The sequence below is a fragment of the Phycodurus eques genome, chromosome 2 (assembly GCF_024500275.1).
Source record: "Phycodurus eques isolate BA_2022a chromosome 2, UOR_Pequ_1.1, whole genome shotgun sequence".
Taxonomy (NCBI): Eukaryota; Metazoa; Chordata; class Actinopteri; order Syngnathiformes; family Syngnathidae; genus Phycodurus; species Phycodurus eques.
In genome coordinates, this window is record NC_084526.1 from 37,631,292 (window position 1) to 37,655,482 (window position 24,191).

Genomic DNA, 24,191 nt, shown 5'->3' on the forward strand with positions numbered 1-24,191 from the left:
TCTTTTCTATCAAGCAAGCAAATTCATTTTATGAAGTTTGGCTAACTTATTAAAAGATATCCTTGGTGTACTGTTTATATTTTAGTGTTTAATGTAATGTAATTAAATTGATTTAATTACATTTGCATTTCCCCAATGATATGATAGCGATGATAGCTCACAAATTCATTGTTTTTTGTCAAATATCTAACCACTATCTATCGATATACATTACAGTCCAGTAAATCCCAGTCCAGTCCTTTTGGTATTGGTACGGGCCACAGCTACCAGACCGATCCTGCTTCCTACAGTCCTCTGTCATCCCCAGCCACATCATCCCCCAGCGGCAATGCCTACTCGGGGCTGACAAACCGCAGCACAGCTTTTGGTGAGTTCTTTGCATCATATTTTTTCATCATTTTGGAAAAAGGTGCATCTATTGTGGAAGCATTGCAATAATATTTTCTCACAGTTATCGATTGTATCAAGAAGGGTTGTTTCCAACCATTCATGCAAATTACTGCAACCAAATCAATGCACAATCAAGTAATAAAAAACTTACAATATGTCAGCTACCATTTGTGTTTTGTCCTTAATTTATACATCCTCTTGTGTAGTCTTGTGTAAGGGGGAAGGTGAAGTGCAAAATGGCCAAAGAAACTCACGTCAGCGGTTAAATGGTAAACGTACATACACTCGACGACAATATTTCTGTTTGAAAGTTCAAGATCCCTTTTGAATTTCATTGCTGTCCAATCCAAGATGCAAGGTCAAACGTCAAGCTTATTTTATACACATAGCTGCTTTTTAAATAATTTTTCTTTTTGCTAGTCACTAATTGCCTCTCGGGGACTCAGTCCAAGTTTTCAATTTATTTTACATATTCGTGTTACAAGAGTTTGGGTAGGCTGAGGAGTGTGATCCCCCTGTAGTTGGAACACACCCTCTGGTCCCCTTTCTTAAAAAGGGGGACCACCACCCCAGTCTGCCAATCCAAAGGCACTGACCCCGATGTCCACTCGATGTTGCAGAGGCATGTCAACCAGGACAGCCCTACAACATCCAGAGTCTTGAGGAACTCCGGGCGAATCTCATCCAGCCCCGGGGCCTTGCCACCGAGGAGCTTTTTAACCACCTCTGTGACCTCAACCCCAGAGAAAGGAGAGCCCGCCTCAGAGAACCCAGACTCTCCTCCCTCATGGGAAGGAGTGTCGGTGGAATTGAGGAGGTCTTTGAAGTATTCTCCCCACCGGCTCACAACGTCCCGAGTGGAGGTCAGTAGCACCCCATCCCCACTATACACAGTGTTGATGGTGCACTGCTTCCCCCTCCTGAGATGCCGGATGGTGGACCAGAATTTCCTCGAAGCCGTCCGGAAGTCTTTCTCCATGGCCTCACCGAACTCCTCCCATGCCCGAGTTTTTGCTTCAGCGACCAAAAAAGCGGCATTCCGCTTGGCCAGCCGGTACCCATCAGCTGCCTCAGGCCTGTGAGACAGGCCAAAAAGGCCTGATAGGACTCCTTCTTCAGCTTGACGGCATCCCTCACCGTTGGTGTCCACCAACGGGTTCGGGGATTGCCGCCACAACAGGCACCAACCACCTTGCGGCCACAGCTCCGGTCGCCCGCCTCAGCAATGGAGGCGCGGAACATGGTCCACTCGGACTCGATGTCCCCCGCCTCCCCTGGAACATGAGCAAAGTTCTGTCAGGTGGGAGTTGAAACTCCTTGTGACAGGGGATTCCGCCAGACGTTCCCAGCAGACCTTCACAATACGTTTGGGCCTGCCAGGTCGGACTGGCATCTTCCCCACCATCGGAGCCAACTCACCACCAGGTGGTGATCAGTTGACAGCTCCGCCCTTCTCTTCACCAGAGTGTCCAAGACGTGGCCGCAAGTCCGATGACACGACCACAAAGTCGATCATCGAACTCCGACCAGTGTGTCCTGGTGCCAAGTGCACGTGTGGACACCCTTTTGCTTGAACATGGTGTTCGTTATGGACAATCCATGATGATCACAGAAGTCAAGGACACCGCTCGGGTTCTGATCGGTGGGGCCGTTCCTCCCAATCACGCCCTTCCAGGTCTCACTGTCATTGCTCACGTGAGCATTGAAGTCCCCCAGCAGAACGATGGAGTCCCCAGCGGGAGCGCTCTCCAGCACCCCCTCCTACTCTGAACTACTGTTTGGTGCTTAGGCGCAAACAACAGTCAGGACCCGTCCCCCCACCCGAAGGCAGAGGGAGTCTACCCTCTCGTCCACCGGGGTAAACCCCAACATACAGGCGCCAAGCTAGGGGGCAATAAGTATACCCACACCTGCACAGCACCTCTCATCGTGGGCAACTCCAGAGTGGAAGAGAGTCCAACCCCTCTCAAGCGGACTGGTACCAGAGCCCAAGCCGTGTGTGGAGGCGAGTCCGACTATATCTAGTCGGAACTTCTCAACCTCACACACCAGCTCGGTCTCCTTCCCTGCCAGAGAGGTGACATTCCACGTCCCTAGAGCCAGCTTCTGTAGCCGGGGATTGGATCGCCAAGGTCCCCGCCTTCGGCCACCGCCCAGCTCACACTGCACCTGACCCCAAAGGCCCCTCCCACAGTTGGTGAGCCCATGGGAAGGGGGACCCACGTTACCCTTTCGGGCTGTGCCCGGCCGGGCCCCATGGGTGCAGGCCCGGCCACCAGGCGCTTGCCTTCGAGCCCCACCTCCAGGCCTGGCTCCGGAGGGGGCCCCTGGTGACCCGTGTCCGGGCAAGGGAAACCTGAGTCAATTTTTTGTCGTCATCATAAGGGGTCTTTGAGCCGTGCTTTGTCTGGTACCTCACCTAGGACCTGTTTTCCATGGGTGACCATGCCAGGGGCATAAAGCCCCAGACAACTTAGCTCCTAGGATCATTGGGACACACAAACCCCTCCACCACGATAAGCTGACGGCTCAAGGAGGGGTTTGTGACAACAGTACCTGCTAATTTCAAGCCTTTTTTAAGTTCTCCACAGGTGGTCCTTGGCTCTTGGGACAACTGTTCTGATTATTCTTGGCACTCCTCTGTCAGAAATCTTGCAATGAGCACTTGATTGAGGCAAATTTATGGTGGTATGCACTTACGTATTATGGCCCCAACTGTGCTCACTGGAACATTCAGAAGCTTAACTATGCGCTTATAACCAATGCCATAGTTATGTTTTGCAACAATTAGTTTGCGATGGTCTTGAGACAGCTCTTACCCATCATAAGATGTGTCTTGACTCACATCTTGGCATTGAGACCTTTTTGTAGGCCATCATTTAGGACTGAACCAGCTGATATTTATTTGCACTGACAAGGGGCTGTATTGGTGTTTTTTTATTGATCCATTTTAGGTGCTTTCCATGCCTTTTTGCACCTCCCTTTCTTCATGTGTTCAATACTTTTTCCCTGTGTTATTTCACATCATTACACAAATAATTTCAATCTTATTTGTTCTACTTTCTTTGTATGTATGGATTACTTGGGTTGTTCCCAACATCTGGTGAAAATTTCATGGCATTAGCACCTCTAGAAATGTATTTCGTGAGAAAAATGGTGACGTGTTAAATACTTATTTCAGCCGCTGTATATGTGCAGTTAGGGCCTACTGTCCTAACTGTACAGTGGCAAGATGAACTAAACTTCGTGGCTTATGATTGTTAGAATTGAGCGCTTCTTGCCTCTGTTTAAAATAACACTTTCAAATTTCTGCCATTAGGTCCCGATGATAAACATACAAGTTGAAATGATTATACAAACAGTGTCTGCTGCTACAAAATGAGTCCAGAAATGCATGTTTTCCCAAAGTTGCATTATAACCCATCCAATACTTTCTTGACCTAATATTGCCAATTTATGAGCCACATCATCTCTCTCGTTAAAAATGGAATGGGAGCACACTGACAGCCTCAGTGTGTGCTCAGTCAGAGCTGCTCGTCAAGCAGCTGCTCACGCCTCCTGTTGTTTGTTGTCCACATGGTGAGTTCAATGAAGCTTGTCCAGCTTGTAACAGCGACTTGATGGCCTTTTAATGGACACAAGCATTAGCCAAATGGATTATCTCTGTACTGCCACTTTCTCTCGCTCACTGTCCTCATAGCCTGATAAACCGTTTATCCTTGTCTGTGTGGACTCCTCTGCGATTCGTTAATTACTTTCCATCTGTAGTTTTACATGTTCCCACTCTACCCTCCATCAACATCTTGTTTGTAGCTACTTGTGGACCAGATGAGCACTCTGTTTATTACAGTGAAAGAGAAACAATGTCTCTGTCGGGGGAGGCTGACAGCTTTGTCGTTTTTTTTGTCCTCAGTTGATTCTCAGTACATGATTGTGTGTGCAGTTGTATCAGTACGCTTCAGCCTCGCAAAAGGGTACAAATGAACTATATCAGAAGGAGATGCAACTTTGTGGCGCTGTTGAACTGTACTGTGTTTCACTTTTAGGTCTATGTTATTAATTTTTCAGACAGATTTTTATGAACAGGGTTTTAGTGTCGTAGCATGTGGTTAAAGATTAGATTTGAACACTCACCCTCAATTGGAAGATTGTTGATTGAACTTTTTCCTAAATGCAGTGGGGGGGTTTGCCTTGAAACTCTGCCATGGATACCATTTTTGCCCAGTCTCTTTCTTATTGTTGAGGCACGAAGACTGATTGTAACTGAGGCAAGGGAGGCCTGCAGTTCTTTAGATGTTGTCCGGGGTTCCTTTGTGACCTACTGGATAAGTCATCACTGTGCTCTTGGGGTAATCTTTGTAGGCCGGCCACCATGTTTTCTCCATTTGAGGATAATGGCTCTCACCGTGTTTTGCTGGAGTCCTAAAGCTTTAGCAATATTTTTGTAACCCTTTCCAGACTGATCAATGTCAATTTATTTCTCCTCTGTTCTTGAATTTCTTTGGGTCATGGCATTTTTTTGTAGCATTTTGACAACTTTCATTTATAATAAATGAATCATTTCATCATGTTTTAGGATTATTGGGTCACACAAACCCCTCCAGCACGATAAGGTGATGACTCAAGGAAACTTTATGTGAGATGTGGAAATATGTGTGTAACTATACAAGTGCAAAGCAAAATGCTGCCTGTAAATAATACTTTGATGCAACTTAGCAAGCAGAGGTCGAGCCTTGCCTATGCAATGGGCAACTTTAAATTCTGAATGGTACAATTCAGAGGTTTGACAGAAATTCTAAATCTGAGTTAGCTAATTTAAGTGTATTCATTAGGGGTGCTCCGATCATCATGCTGCTGATTCGGATACCCATCATCCAAGAGTGAGATCTGCCAATCACTGCCGATATCGTTCATAGGGATTCGACAGTCCAAAACTACTACTTTAGACTACTTTATAAAATAAAAAAATATATATTTTTTTTTTTTTCTTCAATACTGTATGTTGCTGACAGGCTATTCCCCTTAAAATACTGGAATTTCATTTCCCCATTGTTGCCAACCATTCAGTCCACACTAGCTTTCACCCTACAATCTCAAAAATATGAGGAAAATTTTTTGCTTGAATGGTGTTTTTTAAATGAGGAATTAAAACAAAAACAGGACTGTAGTCCTTAAAGTGCAAACAAAAACACGCAACACTATATGAGAGGAATGATGGTGAAAGGACATTGATAACTTTGCATTCCCAGCAGCTCTGGCTGACTATATTAACAAAATATTTTATCTTATCTACTGTTACATTACAACCCCAATTCCAATAATGTTGGGACGTTGTGTTAAAATAAGTAAAAACAGAATACAATGATTTGCAAATCATGTTCAACCTATATTTAATTGAATATTTTACAAAGACAAGATATTTAATGTTCAATCTGATAAACTTAATTGATTTTAGCAAATAATCATTGACTTAGAATTTTATGGCTGCAACACGTTCCAAAAAAGCTGGGAGAGGGTCATGTTTACCACTGTGTTACATCACCTTTTATTTTAACAACATTCAATAAACGTTTGGGAACTGAGGACACTAATTGTTGAAGCTTTGTAGGTGGAATTATTTCCCATTCTTGCTTGATGTACAGCTTCAGCTGTTCAACAGTCCGGGGTCTCCGTTGTCGTATTTTACGCTTCATAATGCGCCCCACATTTTCAATGGGAGACAGGTCTGGACTGCAGGCAGGCCAGTCTAGTACCCGCACTCTTTTACTACGAAGCCACGCTGTTGTAACACGTCCTGAATGTGGTTTGGCATTGTCTTGCTGAAATAAGCAGGGGTGTCCATGAAAAAGATGTTGCTTGGATGGCAGCATATGTTTCTCCAAAACCTGTATGTACCTTTCAGCATTAATGGTGCATTCACAGATGTGTAAGTTACTCATGCCATTGGCACTAACACAGATGCTGGCTTTTGAACTTTGCGTCCATAACAGTCCGGATGGTTCTTGGACGGTGCCGCCTGAGGGATCGAAGGTCATGGGCATTCAATGTTGGTTTTCGGCTTTGCCGCTTACATGCAGTGATTTCTCCAGATTCTCTGAACCTTTTGAGGATATTATGGACCGTAGATGATGAAATTCCTAAATTCCTTGCAATTGTACGTTGAGGAACATTGTCCTTAAACTGTTTGACTATTTTCTCACGCACTTGTTCACAAAGAGGTGAACCTCCCCCCATCTTTGCTTGCGAATGACTGAGCAATTCAGGGAAGCTCCTTTTATACCCAATCATGGCACCCACCTGTTCCCAATTAGCCTGTTCACCAGTGGGGTGTTCCAAACAGGTGTGTGATGTGCATTCCTCAACTTTCTCAATCTTTTTGCCATCTGTCCCAGCTTTTTTGGAACGTGTTGCAGCCATAAAATTCTTAGTTAATGATTATTTGCGAAAAACAATAAGATTTATCAGTTTTAACATTAAATATCTTGTCTTTTTAGTGTATTCAATTAAATATAGGTTGAACATTTGCAAATCATTGTATTCTGTTTTTATTTTCTGTTTACCACAACGTCCAAACTTCATTGGAATTGGGGTTGTACAAAACAAAATAAATTCCACATTATCAGTGTGATCATACAATGTTTTAACGAAAGCATTCAGATACAAATAATAATTTTCCTAGTAATAATTTTTTACAATTATGAATTGTATTACAAAAGAATCAAGGAACACATTCACTCACATTTAAGCAGTGTCCCATGTATAATACGCACCCCCAAAGTTTCCCTAAAAATTCTGGAAAACCCTTCTACCTATGTATAATAGATTTTTACAATGCATGATTTTGCTTCTACCCATATGATCAAAACATGAAGTATATTTTCAAAGAATTATTCTGAAGTTAAGCACTTTATTTGAACATGTAATACTTTTTTTATTTACCTGCTCTTATTTTGAAATTCACAGCCTTACTTTTTTTTAGTAAATGAGAAAACACACAGTTGTGCTCATATGTTTGATTACCCAGGCAGAATTTGTAAGATGTGTACAAATATTTAAAGACAAAATGAAGGACCAGGCGAAACACATTTAATTTTAGTTTAATCGGATTCAAATTAAACTGTCAATCATTTCAGAAAAGCATTATGTTAAAACAAAACATAACCATAAATCAATGAATGATGGTTGTTGTTCAGTCATATTTATAAAAAAAAAAAATTTAAAAAAATTATATTTCACAAATTCTGCGAGGGTATGTTAACTTATGTGCACAACTGTACATCCATTATATGCAGTCATACATACCCCTGTCATATTGGATGAACGTGTAGGCTACACCTTTTTCATAACCTCTAGGTGGCAGTGACATTGGAATGAAAGTGTACAGCTTTTTCATAACCTCTAGATGGCGGCATAAATGTATAAAATGTTAGTTATTTTTCATTTTCCTATGTATAATGCGCACTATTGACTTTTGACAATTTTCTTTGGAAAACATTTTACATTATACACGAGAAATTACGATAATTTACCATAACATGGGTGCTAATCTTATTAGCTTTTAGCAATTATTATTTTAGCTCAGGAGTTTCAAATGGTCAGAAACATCAATCATGAGCAGCCAACAAACACTTGAAGGTGGGATAATGGTGAATGATATTGATTGGTAGCCACAGTTTCTGGAAATTATTTTCTCCTGATCTCAATTCTGCCTCTACCAGTGGTACTGCTATGTTTGTCACTACTCTGTTTGGTGCGTATCTGTAAGATTCCAGGTGACAGACCAAAATATGCTTGAGGAACACATAATTAGCATGTACATACCCATATTGCGCATCCTGCGTAGAGCATAAAGCCTTCGGCTGGCTCCTCGGAAACCCTGAGCATAATAAGATAAAGTGAATGGGATGATTGTTCCTACTCTCATCATGACTCCATTACATTTTGTTTAATTTTGACAATTATATTAATACTTATAGCATGTATCCAGTCAAGCCACTTGACCTTCTTTTTGTATCATGTCTGACAGTATGTGTGCCTGTAAAACTGTGTTATTCTAGACGTGTCAGGAGAGAGCAGCCAGAGCGGAGCTCAGTTCCAGGGTCGACCTAGTGAAGTCTGGTCCCAGTGGCAGAACCAGCATCACTCCCAGCAGGCTGGAGAGCAGCATACACACCCCAACCCAAGCCAGACCGAAGTCTTTCAGGTTGTAACACATAAACATTTGCCTCTGGTTTTGCTGATGTCAAGACTAAACACACAAACAGTGGAACCTCGATTTAACGGATATCGGAAGTAACAGACTGCCTGGACTGTACATGTGTCCAAAAATAGTTTGCGGTTGTCACTTAAACCGGCGTTGACAAAGTCTGTTAGTTCCAGAATTGGCCACTGTTGTTTACTGGCGCTGTGGCGCAATATAGGAGAGACTCGGACACGTATATCCGGGTCACAGATATACAATATGACTAGATTCAGTCCTTCAGTCCCAACGTCGTGCCCATGCTGAATGTGGCAACATTTCCAGGCCATGCAGTGATGTGGCGGCCATGATGGAAAGAGTTCTATCGATTATTCCATAGAGCTCTGTGCAGAGACAGAGCAGCATGGCGGCGGTGTCAATTTTAAGTGGAATACGACACACGTCCCTGGAGTCTGTAACATGCTATTTTTGGTACAGTAACCGTTTTTTTGTTAAGCCGTTAATCTATAGCATCTAATAAAAGGATTTGGAAATAGGAAGCACATTAATTCCTTGCAACCCACCTCGATTTGCCACTAGTCACTACGACAACAAGCACACCAGCGTGATAAGTTTGGATAGAATTTAAAACTTTTCAAACATTTTCAAGCTTTTTTATATGTATTTACAAAAACTTTGTACTGTACTGGGCGTTTTAGGCCACAAAAAACCCTATAAAACAATAATTTTGTACTATACTGTAATATGGGTGCATATGGCCACAAAAAAAAAGTGCTTCAATATAATGGACAATCGGCTGAAACGGACGATCCCCCACCCCTATTTGTCTGGTAAATCGAGGTTCCACTGTACTGAAATATGTTTGATAAGAGTTGTGTCGGCGGTATGGTAGCACATCTGCCTCACAGTTCTGAGGACCGGGGTTCAAATCCCGGCCCCGCCTTTGTGAAGTTTGAATGTTCTCCCCGTGCCTCGTGGATTTTCTCCAGGCACTCCGGTTTCCTCCGACATCCCAAAAACATGCGCGGTAGGTTGATTGAAGACTCCAAATTGCCCGTAGGTTTGAATGTGTGCGCGAATGGTTGTTTGTTTATATGTGCCCTGCAATTGGCTGGCAACCAGTTCAGGGTGTACCCCGCCTCTCGCCCAAAGATAGCTGGGATAGGCTCCAGCACGCCTGCGACCGCGACCCCAGTGAGGATAAAGCGGTACAGAAAATGGATGGATGGAAGAGCTGTGTCCTGAAAATACCCATGACCTCTAACACCTCTCTACTGTGTCTGCAGGACATGTTACCCATGGCAGGAGATCCCACTCAGGGAACAGCCAACTACAACATTGAGGACTTTGCTGACCTTGGCATGTTTCCACCATTCTCCGAGTAACCCCACCATCTCCTGTCAATCTTCCTTTGCAAGGGAGGAACTGGACTGATTTGGTTTGCATTAATATCTCATGTGGTGTCTCATTTGCTCACAACTGATGTGCAGCACATCGAATGTCAGGGTGCACACATCAAGCACATATACTAACATACAGTCCACTCATGTTTTGTCTTACCGGTCTGCAGTATATATCTGTGAATATACCTCATCATTGAAAGAGTCCTGTTCTCAGATGGAGACTACTTCAGTCTCTTTGTCTGTCCCAGAAATGGACATTGTCGCACCAAATAAATGCAAATGAAGTCTGCTGAGACAAGAAATACAAAGCATCGGTATTACCAGAGGAGGTCAGCTGTTTGATCATAGCACATATATACTTTTAAGGGACCTTTTACTCCACAGATGTGGGGGAAAATAATTTTTACACCACCATTTATAGAAAAATATGTTGTCTCAAAATTGTTGGCCTTTACAGCATCTGCTAATGGACCCAATGCTGCAGTCTCTGCTGAGGATTAGGCTTAATACTAACAGTTTAATTGCATTTTTGAATGCATTTTCAATTTATCATATGCATAACAGGCACAGCATACTGATCGTGTGGCATAATGACGGATAAGATGTGTACAGTAATGACCGTTTATCGCTGGGTTTACATTCCAGATCACCCCCGCAATAAGCAAAATCAGCAAAGTATCAAACAAATATTTATGGTGTTATTTATCGATATTGTGAAGTTTCGTGCATACACTTCATCACCAACAAACAATACAGTATATGCATGTGAGTTCCATCCATCCATCGATCCATTTTCTACCGCTTTCTATCGCTGGGGCAGTAGCTTTAGCTGGGACGCCCAGACTTCCCTCTCCCCAGCCACTTCATCCTGCTCTTCTGGGGAGATCCCGAGGCGTTCCCAGACCAGCTGAAAGATGTAGTCTCTCCAGTGTGTCCTGGGTCGCCCCCGGGTTTTCCTACCGGTGGGACATGCCCGGAACACCTCACCAGGGAGCTGTCCGTGAGGCATCCGAATCAGATGCCCCAACCACCTCATCTGCCTCCTTTCGATGTGGAGGAGCAGCGGCTCTACTCTGAGATCCTCCCGGATGACCGAGCTTGTCACCCTCTAAGGGAGACACCCTACGGAGGAAACTCATTTCGGCCGCTTGTATCCGGGATCTTGTTCTTTCGGTCACAACCCACAGCTCGTGACCATAGGTGAGGGTATGAACGTAGATCGACCGGTAAATCGAGAGCTTCGCCTTTCGGCTTAGCTCCTTCTTTACCACAACGGATCGATAAAAAGTCCGCATCACTGCAGACGCTGCACCGATCCGCCTGTTGATCTCCCGTTCCATTCTTCCCTCACTCGTGAACAAGACCCCAAGATACTTGAACTACTCCACTTGGGGCAGGATCTCATCTCCGACCTGGAGAGGGCACGTCACCCTTTTCAGACTGAGGACCATGGTCTCAGATTTGGAGGTGCTGATTCTCATCCCAGGCGCTTCACACTTGGCTGCCAACTGCTCCAGTGAGAGTTGGAGATCACGGCTTGATGAAGCTAACAGAACCACATCATCTGCAAAAAGCAGAGATACAATACTGAGGCCACCAAACCGGACCCCCTCTACGCCTCAACTGCGCCTTGAAATTCTGTCCATAAAAGTTATGAAAAGAATCAGTGACAAAGGGAAGCCTTGGCGGTGTCCAACCCTCACCAGAAATGAGTCCAACTTACTGCCGGATATGCGGACCAAACTCTGACTCCAGTCGTACAGGGACCGAACACCCCGTATCAGGTGGTCCGGTAGCCCATACTCCCGAAGCACCCTCCACAGGACTCCCCGAGGGACACGGTCGAACGCCTTCTCCAAGTCCACAAAACACATTAGACTGGTTGGGCGAACTCCCATGCACCCTCGAGGACCCTGGGTTCAAATCCCGGCCCAACCTGTGTGGAGTTTGCATGTTCTCCCTGTGCCTGCGTGGGTTTTCTCCCGGTACTCCGGTTTCCTCCTACATCCCAAAAACGTGTGGGGGGTTGACTGAAGACTCTGAATTGCCCGTCGGTGTGAATGTGAGTGCAAATGGTTGTTTGTTTATATGTGCCCTGCGATTGGCTGGCGACCAGTTCAGGGTGTACCCCGCCTCTCGCCCGAAGATAGCTGGGATAGGCTCCAGCACACCCGCGAGCAGTACAGAAAATGGATGGATGTAAATATACATGTCAGTGGTGATATGGTTTACCTTCACTGGACACCACTGATCTATTGACTGCTATGAGATCAGAAACACCTGCGATAACGCTTATAATAGGCTCTTCCATGTCCATTGCTCTAAAAAGAAATGGTTTCAATATGTTAAAGGACTTCAAAAAGTATGAAAAATGGTCAATAATCACCAAGTCATTTTTTCATCAGCTGGATATCTGTTCATAAAATGATTATTTATCTGTTCATAATATAGGTATTTATATGTTAATAACTAGGTTATCTATGCATAAACTGATTATCTCTATGCAGTAATCCCCCACTCCATCGCAGGAGTTACTTTCCAGTTCACCCTGCATGTTTTCATAGCATTTGCGGCACTTACATTTTTTGAAAGGCCTTCAAATACATTTTAAAACAATACCAACACATAAGAGAGCGAGAGCAATGGATAACAACGGAGTAACACCTGTAATAACACTTCACCAAAAAAAATCTGCAATATAGCTGGACTGATATAGCGGGGGATTACTGTATCTGTAACATAACTCCTGGTGGATTCTGTGCCGACAGTGGATATAAAAAAAAAAGTCTACACACCCTTGTGCAAATGCCAGTTTTTTTGGTTAAAAAAAACGAAATGAGACCAAGATAATTTCAAAACCTTTTCACCATTATATACAACCTGTACAACTCAATTGAACACTTTTTAATTTTTTTTTAGAAGGGAAGTAAAAATAAACAACTCAGATAATGTGGGTGCACATGGTCTCTTCGCAATGATTAAGTTATTGTAAAGTGCGCAAAGAACTCTGAAATTTGCATGCAGCATTTTCTTTGTTGGTTTGTGTTGGCCACAGGTCAAGCATCCATTCTCGTTTTGGAAAATGTTAAGGCAGAAAATGATCAATCTCCTCCGGTAACTGCGATGACATGTATTATAGATAGAGACAAAGAGTGATGAACAGGATGTGATTGTTAAAAAGTACACCTCCATCTGCCTAATGGAGGCCCTGGTACACCATCACTGACTCTTGTCAGACAGAAGCAGGAGCAATGGTGCTCATCTCATCACCTCATCAACCTTACTTTGTAAAGTTCAGCTTTGTGTAGTGATGTCCATAACTCCAGTAAAAAAATAATAATAATAATTAAAAACTTGTTATAGAAGGATTCTGTGTGTAAATTAAACAGATTTAAGAGGAAAACCTGTAATGGCAGGCAGTTACTCAGCTAAGGCATAAAGTGCACTTCATAACTGCTAATCTCACCAGCCTGCTTTAAAAGGGAAAACCGCAATACTGTCCAAGCAATTACAGTGTTTAGTTGTGTATTTACTGTTCTTCATCTTTCACTACTTGACTTACTTACTTTATAATCTTTTTGGAGTGTTAAGACTTAATAGTACTTTGTAGTGTGGGAGCTTTTACATGATTGATTGTATGATGTGGCTGACAGACAGATGGGAGAACACACATACATACACACATCAATATTTTTGCTTGAGCTCCCGAATCAACACTTTTTGTAAATAATGTGATTTTTATGTCTGGGTGTTATTTTCACACTGTTAATTGTTTCATGTGTTTAATGTGGATTCTTAATAATGTTGTGTGCAATGTGAGTAAATATTTAACTATTGGTATTTAGTTAGTTAGTTGTACATTGAGTTCTAGACCTGTATAAACTGTAAATGTGTCCTATTATTTTTGTGTAACACCGTGAATTGTGACAATAAATTCTTATTGGTTATGTGTGGTCACTTCACAGTTTAAGTTGCATTGTTTGGCAGTGTTCAACATGCTAATAACTAAAGTTTGAGGATAGAAAAATTAACCAAAACATTTTTACGTGTAAAGATTAATGTGAGGAAGGCTGTGCTTGGCTCTGCTGGTCAAAGTATTTGTACACTTTGGTGGAAGTGTTTAATGTATGCATATAATATAATGTCCATAATTTGTGTGATTCGCTGAATCTTTCATCATAACAAGCCAAGTGTCAAATTTTTTTTTTTAGTAATGAGACCATGTCAGAATCAGAATCATCTTTATTTGCTAAGTATGTCCAAAAAGCACACAAGGAATTTGTCTCCGGTAGTTGGAGCCGCTCTAGTATGACAACAGACAGTCAATTGACAGAGAAGACTTTTGAGACATAAAGACATTGACAAAAAACAGTCACTGAGCAATCAAGGGTTAATAGTTATCTGGTAATGCCGGTACTTTTTTTTTTTTTTTTTTGACAATTGTGCAAAAGATGCAGAGTCCTCTAGCACTTAGAGCAGTTCGAATGACTAATATTTCAATAGTCAGGTGCAATGACCATTGTGCAAAGGGCGCAGAGACTTCAAGGAGTGTATGCAGTTTAAAGTGACGAGTACCGCGATAATCTGGGACAATGTTGATTGTGCAAATGTTGCAGATACTCCTCAGTCAGTGTGCAAATGGAGCAGAGGCTACTGTGGCATGAGTGGCCAGTATTGGTCAACAACAGATGTGCAAATAGTGCAGCATGGCGAGACTGCTACAGTGAGTGCACGAGTAATATATAATTGGCCCCACAGAAATGTGACAACGAACTCTAGTCAAACAAATTGCCAGCATGTTGCAATAGAATTGTAGGTTAGGTGTTTAAGAAGTTGATCGCAAGAGGGAAGAAGCTGTTGGAATGTCCGCTAGTTCTAATTTGCATTGATCGGTAGCGCCTACCTGAGGGAAGGAGCTGGAAGACCGGGATGACCGGGATGTGTAAGGTCCGAGAGGATTTTGCACGCTCTTGTCTTAGTTCTGGCAGCGTGCAAGTCCTCAAGGGTGGGTAGAGGGATACCGACAATCCTTTCAGCAGTTTTGATTGTCCGTTGCAGTCGGAGTTTGTCCTTTTATGTAGCAGCACCAAACCAGACTGTGATGGAAGAACACAGGACTGATTCGATGACTGCTGTGTAGAACTGCCTCAACAGCTCCTGTGGCAGGCCGTGCTTTCTCAGAAGCCGCAGGAAGTACATCCTCTGCTGGACCTTTTTGAGGACGGAGTTGATGTTGGCCGCCCACTTCAGCTCCTGAGAGACTGTAATTCCCAGGAACTTGAAGGTCTCGACGGTTGACACAAGGCAGCTGGACAACGTGAGGGGCAGCTGTGGCAAAGGATGCCTCCTGAACATTGTTGCCAATGTTCTGGCAAGAATAGTTCCACACAGTAGACTGAATTTTTCAGATGCAGCACTGAGGAAGGAAATCCTCATACAATCGAAGAACAATTTAAACTTACAGTTTAAAGTGATAAAATAAATAAAATAAAGTTAAGTTAGTCATCAGTGCACAAATCAAGGTTCATAAAGACACAGATGAGAGAGTTTGACGTCGATGAACCTGACTGGCCTACGCAATCCTGACCTCAACCCTATAGAACACATTTGGATGAATTAGAGCACAGAGAACCAGGCCTTCTTGTCCAACATCAGTGTGTAACCTCACAAATGCGCTTTTGGAAAAATTGTCATAAATTCCCATAAACACACTCCTAAACCTTGTGGAAAGCCTTTCCAGAAGAGTTTATGATGTAATTGCAGATGGTTGACCAATTTCATATTAAACCCAATGGATTAAGAATGGGATGTCACAAATTCATATCTGAGTCATGGTAGGTGAGTGAATGCCTGTCACCTTTAACAGACTGCTGTGTCACAGCAGGTTTTTTTTTTTTTTAATCTTTTATTTTTTTCAAAATAACTAATATTTATTTCTTTATGGACTGGTTTTAGCGTGTTCAATAAATTTGTCGAAGAATGTCAAAGTGGCCCTTATATCCGTAGATTTTTCTGTATATGGCCCTCAAAGAAAAAGGTTTGGACATCCCTCCTGTCATAGACTTACCACCTGTTGGATGGCCCAAGTGGGTCAGGTGCAATGTGACGTTGGCGATTCGATCTCGGGCTACAAATCCTGGCTCAAGGAATGTGGAATGTCAACTCTCTGACAGGTAATGGGGACACAGGTGGAACACAAGCTACCAGGGTAGCTAGGGGAGTTCCTGCAAAGGTTCCTGTGGTGGGAAAGCACCTATTATGAACCACTGGACTCTTTGTCACTCTGAAGTTTGCTATCTCTGGGGGCTGACGTCACCTTCATGGTTAAAAAGCTCTTCAGCGGCAGGATACCAGGGGTGGATGAGATTCACCCGGAGTTCTTGTTTGAGAAATGACGCACCAAGGCACCGGGCTGAAGAATAATCATCCAGGTCGTCCCCTTATAGATCATGTATTTCATTTTTAGCAGAAATACAAAGATATTCTACATGCATTTCCACTATTTAATAGTGAAGGATCACTTAAACTTGATTTCAACACAAAATTGGTGTACAAATAAACAATGTATTTTAAAATACTTCAGGGTAATTGAGAAACCTTTTGGAAACTTGTTGTTTCAACTTGCCTACGGTAATGTACTGTAAAGGTCATAATAGTATCAGATGGCAGTTGGGTGTTAAACATCCTTCTGAATCTAAATCAGCTCTGCAGTGACTGTGAGAACTTTTCCTTAGCTTGTCAATGCACTCATCATTGTTGGGGTCAGAAAACTGAGAGGATTCACAAGGAGAAAGACCAGGCAGGAAGATCAGTTGCAGACTGGGTCGTGAACGGAAGATCAATCCGCTGAAAAGTGCATGGAATAATCTAGCAATAAGACAATGATCAGGAGAGACTTTGACGGGTGGGTGTGGGGACATGATTGACAAAAAGAGTGGAGGAGAAAACACTGGGCACCAGTGACGAATGTGCCAAACTATGTCAGTCAAATACAGTATATTTGGAATGCCATATCACAGATCTGCTTTTCACATGAAAATCCTGCTGTAGCTCCCCTTCAACAGACTGAAAGGTAATATGAAAATGAATGTTTCTCCCGTTCGTGACCCAATATGAACTCTATCCAGCCTCTTAAATTCCACTCTGACATTTCCTAAACTCTGCAGCATTAGTGATGGACTGGCAGGAAAAAAGGAAGAGAGAAACATTTCATTCTGGGGATGTTTTTATTGTATTCCCACAATACATGGCCCCATTCCACACCATGCCATATTGGCATAAACTGAGAATTCATGAGAATTTCTTGTTTGTTGTCCTGACTTGTTAATAGCGAGCATGTGCGTGCGTGCGTGTTTGCACATGAGAGCCAAAGTGTTCAATTTGCAGTATGTATAGTATGCAATTATTCATCACATACACACTTGGTTGGTGGAGCAGAGCAGCATGCTTATCTCCAGTCTCTGCGTGTCTCCAAACCAAATTTATATTTCAAATGATGTCCTCAAAATGCTCTTACAACGCCTTTCAAACCGCAGAGAGTGGAAAAACACCAACCCACTGTCCTTTAACACGATGACTTCATTATTTTCATTATAACTATTGCACTCTATTCATGCACGGTGGTGCCCCGCGATTGTCTGGCAACCAGTTCAGGGTGTACCCTGCCTCTCGCCCGAAGATAGCTGGCATAGGTTCCAGCACACCTGCGACCCTATTGCGGATAAGCGGTATGGAAAATTAATAACTTTATTAGGAAAAAAAAAAATTAAAAAAAATATTCATGTCGATTCAAAGAAAAATACACCCTATTGTTTCAAGAGTCCTGCAATAAGTACTTTAGTCTAACTTGTGTCTGGGGTGGGGCATAAATAGTGCAGGGTAGAAATTTAACCAGATCTTGCATCAAACATGGTTGTTTTAATCAACAATATCCATTCATTCAATTTTCTATACTAATTGTCCACATCGCAGACGTGGACAACTGGAGCCTATCCCAGCTGACTTGGGACGAGAGGCAGCGTACACCCTAGATTGGTGGTTGATAGACAAACACAAGTTTTTGTGTGTGTTAATGATGGTGTGGATAATTATTATTGCTTGTTGTGGACAGTAATTAGTCACCGTTTTGATTGATATTCTAAATTAGCATTATTAATCTTACCTAACACAAAGCCTAACCAAGTTATCAAAATAAAAGTTGTTCACGTTGAATTTTGAGTTGTTTAATTCATATTATGTCGATGAATAGTCCAAAGATGTCTATGACAGTCCATGACTATGAACAGTCCACATCTATGAACGTTTGTTGTTGTTGTTGTTGTCTCTGAATAGTCCATTTACTGTATATGAATCCTCTGTATACTGTTCCCTAATTGGGCAAATACTGGAGACAAACAAACATTCACACTCACAGTCACAGCTATGGACAATTTAGTTTTTAACTAACCTAACATTAATGTTTATGGAATGTGGCAGGAAGAAGCCGCAGCACCTGAAGAAACCTTACGCAAACAGAAAATTCCACAGAAAGATGTTTCAGTGTAGATTAGAACCAAGTTTTTATCGTCAAAAAATATTTAAGTTCCCGATTATGTATGAAGTAAGATTTGGTTTGGCAAAATTTCAGTTCAATTTATGTTTTAATTCCTGCATCCTGATTCCCAAGCCTTTAAATTCACTTGTAAAGTTTCCAGCGGTGAAAACCTTTCTAGCACTTGTAACAACTACAGATTTTCATATGCAAGTGTGTTCTTCCTGTTGAGTAGTTGACTACTGGAGTTATATTAAGAAGACCTGCCCCTCCCACCCCCCCTCCTCCCCTCCCTCTCTGATTGATTTCATTTGTAAATTAGTTGTTTAAAAACAACAACAAAATAGCCTTTTCACTGAAGCCATTAGAAAACTATGCAAACTGTGTTATTTATTCAGTTTTATATGCTAACTGGCTGTGATTAGAAGGTCTCCTGCCAGCATACCGGCTCTCAAAGCTGAAAGCTTCTGATACACAAATGCTCAAAAGCTCTGGGACTCCTTTGTTCAGCTAAATACTGCCTGGGCCTGCAATTACAATGAGTGTTGCTGACCGCCATCATCATCTTATATCTTAATATGTCACTCCAGTTGCTCTCTATTAACATATGTCTGAACATCCAGCCATCCATTTTATTCCACTTATCCAGGGTCAAGTTGGAGGGGCAGCAGCTTACGCAGGGAAGCCAGGACTTCCGCTCTCCCCAGCCACTTTGTCCAGATCCCGACTCATTCCAGTCCAGCCGGGAAACATAGTCCTTCTAGCATGTCCTAGAGCCTCTTCCCGATGGGACTTGCCCGGAACACCTCATCAGGGAGGCTTGTTTTGTGTTACACTGCAAATTAGCATATGAAATGTGTGTGTCACATTCAAACGTGATAAATGGACATCAAACATGACCAAAATTATATTTGAAGGGAACGAGGAACTAGGATGTGAGGGAGTAAATGGACTGCACTTATATCGTGCTTTATCTCTACCATCACAGTGCCCAAAGCGTTGTCCAAAGCCTCACATTCACACACACATTCATACACCAATCGGTAGCTGCTGTTGTGCAAGGCGCCGCCAGGCCCACTGGGAGCAAATTAGGGTCCAGTGTCTCAAGGACACTTCAGCATACAGACTGTCGGAGCCAGGATTCAAACCAGCTACCCTTCGGTCACTGGATGACGCACTCTACCAACTGAGCCACAGCCGCCCAACTGACGTACAGCCACCCTATTTCTTCCCGATCATGTGCCCAGTAGCTGCCATCAGTTTCAGGTCATATGGGAAGAATAATTTTTAGGTTTGAATGGTCAGAATGTCTACAATATGATCTGATGTCTATTCACATTCCAAGAAGTCAGCTGTCACACACAGCGCATGCCTGTTGTCTGTTCCCTTCACTCAGGCCCAGCTCACCGATCAGACAACGTAGGTAGCTCCAGAGGGTGCCACATGATCGGGACAAAATACACTTTCCATAAAGCTGTTGACATTATTGAGATAGTGATTTGCAAAGACGAGTGTAAGATACTCCAGCTTTGCTGAACATTCTCACACAATTAGCTTCTTCCAGCTGCACTCAAAGTTATCTTTATGGGAATTGGTGCATGCAGAGGATGAGAACGGAAGAGAAGAACAGGGAGTAGTCAAAACAATCCAGGACACACATGAGTACTGTGCTGACGAGGAGCTATGGAACAATAAAACATGTCAAGGTGATATGAAACTAATTCAACTAATATTTGGTATATATGAAACATCATTTTTCCAGCTCAGCTCCCCCCTTTCGATAATTTTACACAATCTACTATTAATCACATATCAAAGGAAAATGACTCAACATTACTAATAACTAAGTGACTCAAAATTACTAAAGTAGCATGGAGCACAACGATATAACAGTATAACATGCATTTACAAAACAACCCCATAGTTATCGAGAAATTCACACCTTAGGTCTAAGAAAATCCTTCATAAGCGGGTTTGTAAGTCAGTCATGCAATGAAGTTAGACTGAGGAATATGAGTCATTTGAGAGGAAAGGTCAGGAAAATGCGGGTCAGTAGCGGGGGACGTTGTCAGTGGGTCATCAGAGGTCACCTGTGACTAGTGGATAAATGCAGTGCCAACCATGCGAGAGACTAAAGATTGCATCTAAGGGGCAAGACAACAGGACAGGAAATATAGTACAAGAAACAAAACGCAGATCATAAGTGCAAAGTGATACGGCCAAGCCTGCCACGTGAGTCCAATATATAGATATAAACAGATATAGATTACCAGTAAGAGTCAGGTACCTCTCCCACAAACTCACGGTGGCCACATAGGGTGTCACTGATTGCGAAGCAGCAAAGTTTCACTCCTGGACGAATGTGAATTGGTCCAAATAAAGGGCCCCTGCTTGAATCTTCAGTGAATTTACAACCCTTGTAATCTTGGTGGTGTATGGTCAACTGTCACAGCGGGAGCATCAATACACATTTTAATCACAACAATTATGAAAGTTGACGCTGAACCACCGAGGTGGGGATTTTAACCCCCCCCCATGTACTGGAGACATCATCTTCTTTCTTCTGCCAAGTTACGCAAGTGCGCGTGGGTGTGCATTTGTGTGCGTGGTGTGCACGCGTCAGTTCAGATAACAGATGATTGGTCGTTGCTCAGCTTTTATGACCTATCTTCTGCTTCTCTATGACTTACCGACGTACAACCCCAAATAAGTAAAATTTGATAATTTCCCATGGCGCACCGGAATATCACTCATGGCACACTAATGTGCCACGGCACACTGGTTGGGAATCACTGCTCTCGACATATTACGAAAATTTGGGTGGAATAAAAGCTCCCGCTCGGTACTTTTCCTTGCCCCCAAAAGCCTGTGCCTGTGTAAACATGAGGTCATATAAATAACGAGTGAAGGGTTTTGAGTAGTCCAGCAATCGAAGGACCTTCTTCCGTTCCCAGATATGCTAATGACACGGTCAGTTATGCATAATTACTGATCCAGGATCTGCAATAATTTGTTATGCCCAAAACAACCATCATTAGATTTTTCATCTGAAATCTGGGGGTTTGAGATTTCAAAACTTAACTTTTCAGACCACAGTTAAAATGTATCTTTGCTGACTGTATGCCAGTATCAGTTTAGAATTTCAGTCAGGCCCCAGTGCGCCTTTTTCAACCATAAACATTCTATCGTCTACAAGTCTTGTAATTTATGTAATTTGTAGTATATATACTGCATGTGGGAAACCACCACATCATACCATGTTGACCTAATTACAAATGTACACAATTTAGTCTCTATCGCTTCATATGTCAACCCAAATCAGTGAATGTTCCATCATGAGTTCATAATTATAGACATTAAATGTTTGTCCAACAATCATCATATGTATCACTACAATAATGCTAATAGTGGTGCTCCATCGACATCATCCTTCTACCAATATACTCACGCTCTCTCCTCTGGATGTGTCCAAACCATCAAAGTCTGCTCTCTCTAAAACATCGAACCTTGGCTGTCCCTCTGAGGAGCTCATTTCTAATTTTATCCAACCTGGTCACTCTGAGAGCGAACTTCAACATCTTCATTTCCCCCACCTCCAGCTCTGTTTCCAGTTGTCTCTTCAGTGCCACTGTCTCTAATCCGTGCATCATGGCTGGCCTTTTATAAACTCTGCCCTTCATCCTAGCAGAGACTCTTCTGTCACATAACACACCTGACACCTTCCTCCACCCGTTCCAACCTGCTTGGAGCCGTTTCTTCACTTCCTGACCACAGTCACCTGGACTGTTGACCCCAAGTTCTTAAAGTAATCCACCCTCACTATCTCTTCTCCCTGTAGCCTCACTCTTTCCCCACCACCCCTCTCATTCATGCACATATATTCTGTCTTACTTCGGCTAATCTTCATTCCTCTGCTTTCCAGGTGCTTTCCAGGTGCATGCCTCCATCTTTCTATCAAAGCTCCCTGCTTTCACTGCACATCACAATGTCATCTGAAAACATCATGGTCCACGGGGATTCCAGTCTAACCTCATCTGTCAACCTATCCATCACCACTGCAAACAGGAAGGGGCTCAGGGCTGATCCCTGATGCAGTCCCACCTCCACCTTAAATTCGTCTGTCACACCTACAGCACACCTCGCCGCTGTTCTACTGCCCTCATACATGTCCTGTATTATTCTAACATACTTCTCTGCCACACCAGACTTCCGCATGCAGTACCACAGTTCCTCTCTGGGTACACTGTCGTACAGTTTCTCTTGATCTACAAAGACACAATGTAGCTCCTTCTGACCTTCTCTGTACTTTTCCATCAACATACTCAAGGCAAATAATGCATCTGCGGTACTCTTTCTAGGCATGAATCCATACTGTTGGTCGCAAGTACTCACTTCTGTCCTGAGTCTAACCTCCACTACTCTTTCCCATAACTTCATTGTGTGGCTCATCAACTTTATTTCTCTCTAGTTCCCACAGCTCTGCACACCACCCTTGTTCTTAAAAATGGGCACCAGCACACTTTTCCTCCATTCCTCAGGCATATTCTCATGTGCTAGAATTCTATTGAACAAGCTGGTCAAAAACTCCACAGCCACCTCTCCAAGATGCTTCCATACCTCCACAGGAATGTCATCAGGACCAACTGCCTTTCTGTTTTTAATGCTCTTTAATGCCTTTCTAACTTCCCTCTTACTAATCATTGCCACTTCCTGATCCACCACACTTGCCTCTTCTACTCTTCCTTCTCTCTCATTTTCCTCATTCATCAACTCCTTGAAGTATTCTTTCCATCTATCTAGCACTGTCCTTAATCACCCTAACCAAAACTAAACTAAAACAAAACTCTTGCGCTACAACATCACAGCGTCATTCTAGTTAATCACTAATCCTCAAAAAAAAAATTTTTTCCCACAACTTATTTTCCCCTGCAGTAACAGCTCACAACGCATTAAATAAGTAATAACACACACACACACACAGATACATACAGTATCAACAGCGAACAACAGATCTTTCTGTTGTCAGTCTAACAACGCATTTTCATCAAACACACTCAAGATTCCAGCCTTCGTCTCTCAAACACCACACACATACCTGTAAATACACGCACCAACACATCAGGAATCAGCAGACCGCACAGTCACTCACACCAAGTCGTTTTTGTCCATGAGTTGAGCACGTCTTGTCAGTCAGATAGTCTTATTTCTTCAGTCTCAAGTACCTTTAAAGCTTTTTCGTCATTTTAATTGCTGTAAAGCACTTGTTGTTACATATTTAATGTATAAAAGGTGCTATATAAATAAATTTGCTTCAGTCATTTGACAGCATTTGAAACAACCATTGTTTCGAACAAAACTGTTAACACTGTGAGCGCAAACAAATCATGGTTTTGAACTCAGTGTTATGAATTGCGCATTTTCACAAAAAGATAAATTCAGGACACACATGAGTACTGTGTTGACTTGGAGCTATGGGACAATAAAACTATATATATAAAACTAATAGAATTAATATTCGATATCTATGAAATATAAATGTTCCAACTCAGCTAATAAAACGTAAAGCACATGCAAAAAGACCGAAAAAAAAAAAAAAAGATTATAATGTCATGAAACAAAAGTTGTATTCCTTTATTTGCACAGAAAATAAGTAACGAATAGGATGTAT

At 42.5% G+C, this 24,191-nt stretch overlaps 1 protein-coding gene across 1 annotated transcript in view; it reads left to right on the forward strand.

Moving 5' to 3' along the window:
- The window catches only part of arnt2 (aryl-hydrocarbon receptor nuclear translocator 2), a 110,494-nt gene extending 96,554 nt beyond the window's left edge, over window positions 1-13,940 (forward strand). Inside the window, exons 17-19 of the mRNA XM_061670566.1 lie at window positions 217-367; window positions 8,448-8,593; window positions 9,877-13,940. Of these exons, the coding sequence (XP_061526550.1) occupies window positions 217-367; window positions 8,448-8,593; window positions 9,877-9,975 (396 nt within the window). The 3' untranslated portion in view covers window positions 9,976-13,940. The remainder of the gene's footprint in view (window positions 1-216; window positions 368-8,447; window positions 8,594-9,876) is intronic.
- The last annotated feature ends 10,251 nt before the right edge of the window (window positions 13,941-24,191 follow it).